Source organism: Nannochloropsis gaditana (assembly GCF_000240725.1).
Source record: "Nannochloropsis gaditana CCMP526 unplaced genomic scaffold scaffold051, whole genome shotgun sequence".
Taxonomy (NCBI): Eukaryota; class Eustigmatophyceae; order Eustigmatales; family Monodopsidaceae; genus Microchloropsis; species Microchloropsis gaditana.
Genome location: NW_005803902.1, coordinates 31,534 through 41,778, shown reverse-complemented (window position 1 = coordinate 41,778; position 10,245 = coordinate 31,534). Strand labels below are relative to the sequence as shown.

At 53.6% G+C, this 10,245-nt stretch overlaps 1 protein-coding gene across 1 annotated transcript; it reads left to right on the top strand.

Moving 5' to 3' along the window:
* Positions 1 to 7,862: 7,862 nt before the first annotated feature.
* On the top strand, positions 7,863 to 9,094 carry NGA_2078500 (uncharacterized protein). Its single transcript, XM_005856028.1, has one exon. The coding sequence runs from the start codon at positions 8,206 to 8,208 to the stop codon at positions 9,091 to 9,093; it is 888 nt and encodes a 295-aa protein (XP_005856090.1). The 5' UTR covers positions 7,863 to 8,205; the 3' UTR covers position 9,094.
* The last annotated feature ends 1,151 nt before the right edge of the window (positions 9,095 to 10,245 follow it).

Genomic DNA, 10,245 nt, shown 5'->3' with positions numbered 1-10,245 from the left:
CATTGCCTGTGACGTGGCCAACCACCGCCATGGGGGCGGACTCGCGCCGGCATATGCGGTTCAGAGCGGCAAGCGCCTGTGAGCCGTTCACAAGCAGGCCTTGGCTCTCTTGATACTCGGCGCCCCACACCTCCAGTGGCGTCAGGCTACTGTCTCCTCTTTCGATGCGATCCAGGAACACGTCGGCGCCCGCCGGAGCGACCAGTTCTTTGAGCACGTTGGCATTGCCGCCAGCACCCTGGTCGTGCACGCTCTCCAGCACCAGGGAGTTGGAGGCGTGCTGCATCTCCACGCAAGCCCGCACCACGCGCCCGACCTTGTTCCCCATCTCCGGGTCTCCTCGCTGCACTGCCTGCAGATCCAACTCCGGGTCACCGCCCACCTTGCTCGAGGCCGCGCCCCCCCCTAGTCCCACGCGATACGCGGGCCCACCCAGCTTCACCACCGCCATACCCACACTGGGCGAGCGTTTCAAAAGTGCCTCTGCTGGGACCTTGCCCAGACCAGCCGAGAACATAATTGGCTTCAGGAACTCTGCGCCGCGCCAGGCCGGCATTGCTCGCGCGAACCCGGCCACCAGAGGCTCTCCGTACTTGTTGGCGTAGTCCGAGGCCCCGTCGCTGGCACGAAGCAGGATATCAAGCGCCGCAGCCACATGAGCCGGCCGTCGGTGCCGATTTTGCACTCGCGCGGCACTATCCTCCGCGGATCCGGGCGACAATTCCCCCACCGCGTACCCGGCAAGGCCCGCGAGCGTGTAGCCCCCGCGCCCTGTCGCCAGGATGTCTCGGATCCGACCGCCGACGCCAGTCTGCGCTCCAGGAAAAGGTGCGATGCTGCATGGAAAATTGTGCGTCTCTGCTGTCAGGCTCAAGTGTCGCACCCCTTCAACGCAGGCGTATGGGGACGGGCGGTCGGGACGGGCGGGTTGAAAGTCTCGCACGCGCGGGCCCTTGATGACGGAGCTGTTGTCAGAAAAGGCAACCAAGGAGTTGTCCTCGGCCTTTCCCTCTGCCTGGGTTTGCTCTTGCAGACGCTGCAAGGGCTCTTTGACCATCTGCATCAGGCTCTTGGGCACAACCTCCCCGTTCACCACCAGCTGCCCGTCGAAGGTCCAGTGCCGGCAGTGTTCCGAGAGCGACTGCGCCACGTCGAAGATCTCGATCTCGGTCGGGTCGCGCCCTATCTTAGACACGAACAAGTCTGTGAGAAAGGTCTTTTCCCAGGGCCCTAGGCCCATGCCATACTTATCGCTCACATCCTGCAGCGCCCGAGCCCCCTCAACACGCAGCGACAAGGTCCGGGTGGCGGACTCTCCCCTGGCCGCGGCGGGGACCGCGTCGACCGTCGGCAGCGTCCACGTCTTACCAGTATCCCCCCAGGCAGCTGAATGGGGCATAATGAAGAGCGTCTCCGTCATGTGGTCGTGAAGGAGCGCCTCCGCCTGCGGCAGCAACGCCTCTGACCGGCTGCTTATTCTGTACCACCGTCCTGCTTCCAGATCCTGCAGACTCCCCTCGTTGTTCTCGAAAAAGTCGGCGAACGAGCCTCGACCTTTTAGTATTGCCCGCACATTGCTACTCCAGACGCTTTGAAAGAAAGGGCGGGGGGCGTAGGCGCGAAATTGACTGTGGTGACTTGCTGTGGTGCCGGAGACAGGCTCGTCCGAGGCTTTCTTCCCGGGTACGGCAGCCTCACGCAGCACATTCGAAATGCCTTCTATGACTGACTCCGTCAGATCCAGTGTCTCAGTCTTACGGTGCAACACATTAATGAGGTAGAACTCTTGAACCTGCACATCCGTGACGGCCGGATCTAACGCTTGAAGGCGTCGCAAGAGGATCGCCTCGCGCGGTCCGGATACCGGCGGGGAGACCGTCAATATGCGCCGAACGAGAACTTCCGGGGAGTCGTCTTCTACAGGAACGATGTAACTCATGGCTTTATCGTTAGTTGACGGGATGCGTCTTGATTTGGAAGTCGTCATGGCCCTCTTGGCAGAGAGATAGGAGGACGGCCCTCGCATGGGGCGACTCCTCAAAGGCCGGATATATGTTAAAGTGCCGGTACAGCCTTGTTGCCTGAAGGCATCTGATGGCCTTAAACAAACCCATAGTAGCGCAATCAGCGTCATGAGAAAGAACTTCGGCAGTAAGCGCTTCCATGACAGAAGAAAGGCACTGCATGTGTTCGTCCTCAGTCTCCCAAAAATCGAAGAGCACATTTGACGACAATCACAGCCGTCCTTGAAAAAGCATTTCTGTGCTTCTGGTCCTTGCACATGCCAATAAGACCAAGGCATAATGTACTGTTTACAGCAAAGAAGCGTCTTTGATTAAGAGGCGATTATGTGCGTGCACCAAGAAGGGGAAAGATTGAAATTGAGGTCAGGCAGCGACGGGGGGGGGAGGTTCAACGCAACGCAAATCAACTGTCTCAAGAAAGGCCCCGCTCGTGCCCGTCTCTTAGTCGTATACTTTTCATTTGTGCTTAATGATTTAGGATGGCGTCTTTTTCATTTTGTAAACCTTGCTCTTCTTTTTCAAGACAGATGATAGGTTCGGCAATACCCCGCTCTCCCCCTCCGAGCTACTGGCGCCGGTGGTAACGAGAGGCTTGTTTCTTCTCTGGAAAATGATATCATCGTTGTGGCGATTTAATACCTTGCATAACCACTCTGGCGCCAACAGCAACTCTCTGTGCCCCATCTTGGGCCACACTTGCCGTAAGAAATAGTACATGTGACCTACAGCGGACGACAAGTCGTGAGTTTCCACCGATGAGTCTCATGAGAAATTAATTACGATGACTATTTACTCACCACTAAGAATACCCAGAGCCGCCGGAAGGGCGGCCAAAGGATTTTGTGCCTGCAGCATGTCCACGAGGGCTAGGCAGAAGGGCAGCATCCAATACTTGATCTGTGGTGGGTGCCCTTGCGTGAGCATGGAGGTGCTTCTTTCCCTAACATTACCCTGCTTGCATACAAACCTTGATCGAAAACATCCAGTTCACATCTCGCAGGGGATCCTGACGACCGAGACAGTGCAAGGCTGCTGTTATCAGGGCATTGCTTGTAATAGGCAGACCCATCAATGACCCCAGGACACTCAGCACGCCGATATTGAATAAGAGGAACACTAGCTGCTGTGCAGTCCCTTGTGATTTCTCTAATGCAGTTCCTGTCGATTACGGATCAGTGTGAGCTGCAAGATTCGAGCTCTTCCAGACCCGGGCACCTGCAGACGTACCGTACTGGTGCAGGAAGTAGAGGTTGGAGACCCAGCTCATGGACGGGGGCCCTAGAAAGGCAGCGGCCGTGAAAGGTCGCCAAATCTGGGCCTTGGTAATGGTACGGACGGGATCGAGTAGGAAGTAGGCGGGGTCTAGGATGATGATGCCGAGGCCAGTGAGTACCAGGGAGGCAGTGAGGTGCAGGCGAGTGACGAGCGGCGTTGCCTGATACCACTCCTTGACCTTCTGCTTTGTGCTCGCCTCTTTCGCGTATCTAATTTTATTGCCCTGCGCAGCTGGACCATTCGCCTTGACCTTGCTTTTTTTTTTGGCAGGCTGCACTCCGCCTCTTGCTCGCGCCAGCCACCGAACTGGATTCGTCTGCCCTCCATTTTTTTCCGGCGGCCCAAAAGATTGATGACTATCGAACACATAACCGCATGAGGACGCATAGGATCGATTTTTAAGACGCTTTGTTGCTTCGCTTCGGCACGGGGATCGTCGTTTCAAAGACAATTTGGAGGGAGGTTGCTGAGGGGCTTCGAGCCTAGTGCTCTGTAGGCTGGTCGTCGTAAGCAATATGAGAAGGAGAGTCCACTGCCACCGAGCTTTTCCAGCCTGCGCACCCTCCTGCCACATCTTGAAGACCTTGAAAGGTGGTGCAGGGGAGGATGTTGAAGATTAGGCATCGAGCCGAGTTACCAGCCCGGTGAGGTCAAGGGCCGTCGAGGAGGCCCACCATCCTGCGATATCCTCGCTCATCATCATCATCGCCACACTCCCATGCGGCCCACGGCCTGGTCGACGCGAAGGCTTGAGACGCACAGCCGGTGTCACATAAATATAGAGGGGCACGAGGCTGTGCCTTTACCAAGTGTTCGATACTTCTCCTTTCTCGGCCATGCATATCATCTTTCCTCTTCTTTGCATCGCAGGAGAGGGCCCGCCCTCCCCCTCCAGGCGGGGAATTGAGCCTCAAGCACAGCAAGACTCATTCTGAACTCCCGAAATCCAGCTATCGACTCTGTTCACTCTTCCGTCATGCCTCCGGAGGAGGGGACGACGGGGATCTCTGCGGCAGGACCACCAACTGCAAGTTCTGAGGGCCCACACCAAACTGAACCGGCGCAATCGAGGAGCAGTGCCACTCTAAATGCTGTCCAAGCTTTCGTTGCGTTGAGTCTAAATGCTCCTCTATCGGGTAGCCTTGGACACAACATGAGGACAAGCGTCCGCCAAATTGAGCAGCCAAGACCAAATCAGCGGCTCCAGACACAGACCTCGCCTACACATCGTACCTTGCCTCTAAACGAAGCTGTCCCCTCCACGCGCGCACATACCCCGCCCCCTCTTACTCACTTATGCATGGCCACCATTGCTGATAATTGCTCGGGATTGGTTTCTGTGAATGGTTTGGCCGAGGAACTCTGCATACGCATATTACGAGAGATCCTGCTCCGGGGCAAGCTAGATTACCGCTTGTGCCGTGTCTTCATCGAAAGCGGCCATGAAGAGCTTAGCAAGGCTGTGTCTAGCCTCAATCTCTTCGACGCGCTGGGATGTGGCAGGCCATCGGGAGGAGCAGGCCTTGGATCAGATTGTCGGCGTTGAAACTGTGGTCAACGTCGCGGTGTTGTGTGATGTAAATAGAGTGCAAAGGCCCCAAGACGGAGGTCTTCAGCACGCGGAGCGACAAACACATGTAGCAGATCATCTCAAGCAGGAGGGATCATTCATTTGCTTGAAGAGCTGAAACACTCGGTACTACCACATGCGCTAACGGGTGAGGTATAATCAGAAGCGAAGTAAAATAATATATCGAATTGATTTTTTTTTGCTACTTTAGAATCAATGTGATACAACGTGTTGTACCGTTGCTTTCAGCAACGTGAATGGTTGTCAAGCTTGGAAAGCTCTTCGGCTGGTGATACCTGCCGCGTTCGCGCCTTTTTCCCCCAGGCCTCCATCCCACCAAGCCTTCTCTCTACTACATCTGACCGCACGTCAGGCTCACTGGCAGCTTGCACTCTGAAGTGACTGCCAAGTTCGAGCTCCAATTCCCGAAATAATGCGAGTCGATCTCCCTGAGGCGAGTGGTCCTTTAGACTTGTCAAGAAGGAAGAGTGGCTCCGATCTTGCCGGTACTCGGGCCGCCGCTCTGGCAGTGTCAAGTACTCCATATTTGAACGCTGGAAGTCCCAGAGGAATGACGTGTGATGCAGCCACCGATCTTTGACTATGCTCTGGGCATTACCACCAAACTTCAAGGATCCAAACACGTAGTCGTTTTCACGAAGCTCAAAGGGCTTGGTCTGGGCCGATCTTAGGCGTTCAAAGACGGGCCTGTAAAGGCCCGCCGTCCATTCCATTATCGGTCTCGGATAAGGCTGATTTGGCGTGACCTCAACCTTTCAAAGTCCAAGCAATGGATGTATGAGATAAGCCAATGATATGACAGAAATTTGTTGAAAGCCCACATTCCATAATCATGAGTTACGCGTTTGCAACGCAATACCCACATGGTTTTATCTTAGATAACCCTAACCCTAACAGTTTTAATTTAGACTTACTGTATTCATGATAAATGTCACAAAAAGGGAGTCTTGATCAACGATAACTGTTCCTCCTCCCGAGAAACGCCGTAGTACTGGTATTTCGTCTTGTATTACGCGGTCTAAATGTACAAGCTTTGAGGGCTTTCCGCCAATACCTAAAACGATGGTAGGTCGCCCCGTGCCCCCCGCTGGCTCTCCGTCTTTAAGGAGGCACCAATTGCGTGTATCATGTCTCAACAAGGCTTCCTCAAGCCAAAGTTGGTCCTTAATACCCACTGCGTTTCTTAAGCGAAGCAGGTGAAGAGCCGGCCTGGTCGACATCTAGTCTCCGATCGAGAGACCGGCATTCGGGGTTCTGCAAAGAGGCTTGAAATAGGTTGTGAAATGCATTTGATTTGAACGTCATGTAATGTCGCCTTTCTACATTTGATCTTGCCACTGTCTGGCTGCTGCTGAAGCCTTCTTCACCATCTCTGTGTCCGGGCTCCCCCTCCTGAACCTCTCTGTCCGACCCCGATGGGAAGGAGTACGTCATACCCTGCTTGCCAGGCGGTGACTGTGCAGGGCTATGGACCTCTAGCATTCACCGCCTCGAGTTCGAGTTGCATTGTGTTTTTTGACCTTTTCACATCATATAATGTCCACCCTATTCCAAATCCCGTCCTCAGCACAACGTCAGTTTGTTTCCTGTGGTTGTCAAGGCCTCCGTCCCCTCAATCAGGAGTTGCAGACCCTCGGCACTGTTACCATAGTTCTGGCCGTGAAGCCTGGACTCAAAAGCACAGTTGACTTATGCATCAGCGGAATTTCAAAGGGTACGGTCAATCTTCTCCTGATCCTAAATGGCCAGGAAATGCCAAGCTGGCGGTGCAGTTTGTGATTAATTATGAAGAAGGGGGGGAGAATTGCATCTTGGACGGAGACGGCCAGTCAGAGCACCTGCTCTCAGAAATAGTCGGGGCGGCTCCTTTGCCCGGAGTGCGGCACGTAAATATGGAATCTCTGTACGAATATGGCTCACGAGCTGGCTTTTGGCGTCTCTACCGCCTTTTTACAAACAAAAAAGTGCCCGTTACTGTGTATGCCGTAGCTCTTGCACTTGCCAAGAATCCAGAGGCCGGCAAGGCAATGATTGATGCCGGATGGGAAGGTAAGTGTATTTCTGGGAGGGAAACGTGAAGGCTGACGTTGATGAGATATCCGTAATCACTTTAAAAACCATGATGGTAGTTGCCAGTCATGGATATAGGTGGATAGACTACCAGTACGTGGGCGAGACCGTCGAGAGGGAGCATATACGAAAAGCCGTGGCTGTAACCACAGACGTCTGTGGGACTCGACCAGTCGGCATCTACCAAGGCAAGCCCAATGTCAACACGCGCCGTCTCATTGTGGAAGAGGGCGGCTTCCTTTACGATTCAGACTGCTACAGTGACGACCTGCCATTCTGGAATACGGATTACGGGCGGCCGCACCTCGTAATTCCGTACACACTGGACGTCAACGATATGCGCTTCGCCACGCCCCAGGGATTTAATTGCGGAGACCAATTTTTCACGTATCTCAAGGTAATTTCAGTTGATAGATTCATTTATTGAAAATCCATAGGCTCGAATCACAAGAGTGTTTAACCTTTGAAAAAGATTGATTGTCTAACGATTCTCTACGGACGTTTCTTTGTGAAAAACTCCCGATTAGGACACGTTTGACTACTTACGCCAAGAGGGTCTGAACGGAGATCCCAAAATGATGTCTGTTGGATTGCATTGCCGTATTGTGGGTCACCCCGGGCGGACTGCAGCTTTGGCACGCTTTTTAGACTACGCTAAAAGCTTCGACGATGTGTGGATTTGTCGCCGCATTGACATCGCAAATCACTGGCATGTTAATCATCCTGCTTCCACGGGTATAAAGTCTAAATATTAAACATGTTGTTCTGACGTCAGATGTCTTGCGCCGCCGAATGGCTCCGGACGTTATGCTTTGACTGACCATTGCTGTGAATTTTTGATATTTTTTGTGCTTCGGGTATTTTCTTTTTTGGCAGCAAGAATTTCACTGGGTAAAACAACAACAAATTAAACTTTCTTTTCCTCCGTCGACAAAACGGAAAAAGAATTCGAGTCCGACTTTGCATGGGTAGAGTCCAGATTTTAAGGGCCTTAGCGCTGGTCCATCGCGCCTTATAATGTATTTCAAGCCAATAATTACATTTGTTGCGCTCAAGTCAAGTTGTGCTGGTCCTCCTGACGGCTCTCAGAGGTGGCAGCAGCCTTGGTAGCGGAAAAACATCTGCTCGGGACAGACCCCCCCGACTAACCTCCTCCCTCTTCTTCGAGCAAGGGATATTTCATACTTATCAAAGCACAGCACCAATCACAGGAAAACCAGTATATTTTAAAATTTATATCAGGACATGTCATTTACATTCGGCTTCGACTTACCTTCGAACCCATCAACGACATCAAACACTGTGGCCCAACTCGGAGCGTCTCCGTCCTCTCATACGACCTGGGGACATGCCACTTCAACACCACGCGTAATCCACCTCGATGAGTTGACCACAGCTCCTGCATTTTGCTCGATAAGTGTACTTACTCGCACATATGACGATCCCAAGGGACATTTTCGTGTGGTTAAAAATGTGGAGGGAGTGATTGCCGACTTGCCAGAGGGAAGTGATCTCGTTCCTGGCGTGTATGAGGGAGGCTTGAAGATCTGGGAATCCAGCAAGGATTTAGTCTGTTACCTCCAGAACCAAAGAATAATTCGACCTCCTTATCGTGTGCTGGAGCTGGGATGCGGCCACGGGCTTCCAGGTATTCACGCTTTACAACAAGGGGCTGATAGTGTGGTTTTCTCCGATTTGAATGAGGAGGTCCTCCGGGAGGTTACACGACCTAACATATTTCTGAATGTAGCTAATAGAGCGCTATCCTCTGCAAGGATAAGCTTGATCTGTGGCGACTGGGAGGCATTGCCCCAAATTCTTGGTGTAGACAAGCCGGTAGACTTTAACGTCATTGTTAGCGCAGAGACATTTTACACGCCTGCTGTTACAAACAAACTTTTGCGTTGCATTCATCGCTACTTAGCCAAAACACCGGAGGCATTGGCATTGGTGGCTGGTAAGCGGTACTACTTTGGCACAGGCGGATCTGTGGCCAATTTGATGTCGCAAGCCAGTGCTCTTGGCATGCGGAGTCGTGTGGTGGCCTCGTCTGAAGACGGGAGAAGCAACATCCGAGATATCGTGGAGATAAGATGTAAGATGGAAGGACTTGTAAGGGGGGAAAAAATATAATCATCGTAGCAAATGTACTTCCTACTATTTGCCCACACAAGGGCGGCACTGGGCATCTTTATCGTTCATGCCATTTGTCAAATTTTACTTTGGCGATCCTCACAGAACCAAGGCCCACAGCAGAAAGGCGGCGGCGGCGATCTGACCTTTGCGTTCTAGAATCGGTTCGTAGTAGTCGGAAAATTCATCGACTTTGTCGACCAGCGGGCGGAGGCGCTGCTTCCAGCGTTTGGCCCGTAGCTTGACCAGGTATTGATCGTACGCAAGCCGCTCGATTGGACTAGAGAGGCTCTCGTACGCCTCCTGCACCAGCTGGAACGCTTCTTGCGCACCAAGGTGACTAGTTTTGTCCGGATGAATAAGAAGAACCAACCTCCGAAAGCTGTCCTTCACGGCCAGCGCCTGCGCGCGTCGAGAGATGCCTAGTACCACGTACCAATTCGGTTCTTCTTTCTCCCCTTCCCGCAGGACACGCTGAATTTCTTTGCTTGTACGGTCTTTTACGAGTAGATTCTTCATCCCTGCACTTCCAGCTCCCTCTCCGTTCTCCCAGTCCTCATCGCCACCCTCTACCTCCAACAGGGCAGCGCCAACGGGACCACCATGGCCGCCGTAGAGGAGGGCGTCTGTCTCCAGAACCAGTTTGGCAGCCAGATGAGCGCGCGCGGTGCCATTCTCTTCCCCAGTACGATCGACTGTACCCCCTTGGTGCTGTGAATTCATCTCCTCGAAGGACGCTTTGCCGCGCACGCTACCGAACGCGGCGCTCATCATCTCGGCTTGAGCTTCGTCACTGGTGGGGGGCACGCGGCCTCGCTGCGCATGGAAGGAGGAGAATCGAGACGTCGTGCCTCTATTACTTGTCCCTTGGCCAAGCCCGAGCACATGCCCGCGCGGCCTGTGCGAGATGCGTCCCGCCAGGGCGGACACTCCATCACGGTGCCCGCTCCCGCCATCAATACCCGGGTCAGCCGCGGAGCTGCCGCTACGGCTTCTCGCCATCGGCTCCGCCCACTGTTGTTCCTTAAATGCCTCGAAGAGATTGTCATCGCGTGCTTGTCTTCGAGTCCGTACTTTCTCCTCTGCTTCTTGCCGCACGGCCTCCCGCTCTGCTGCATGTGCTCGTGCCTCGTCGAACGCCGCTTCCTCGGC

Excerpts from the sequence above, each read along its gene's own strand:
- NGA_2078500 (XM_005856028.1), top strand. The coding sequence starts at position 8,206 with ATGTCATTTACATTCGGCTTCGACTTACCTTCGAACCCATCAACGACA.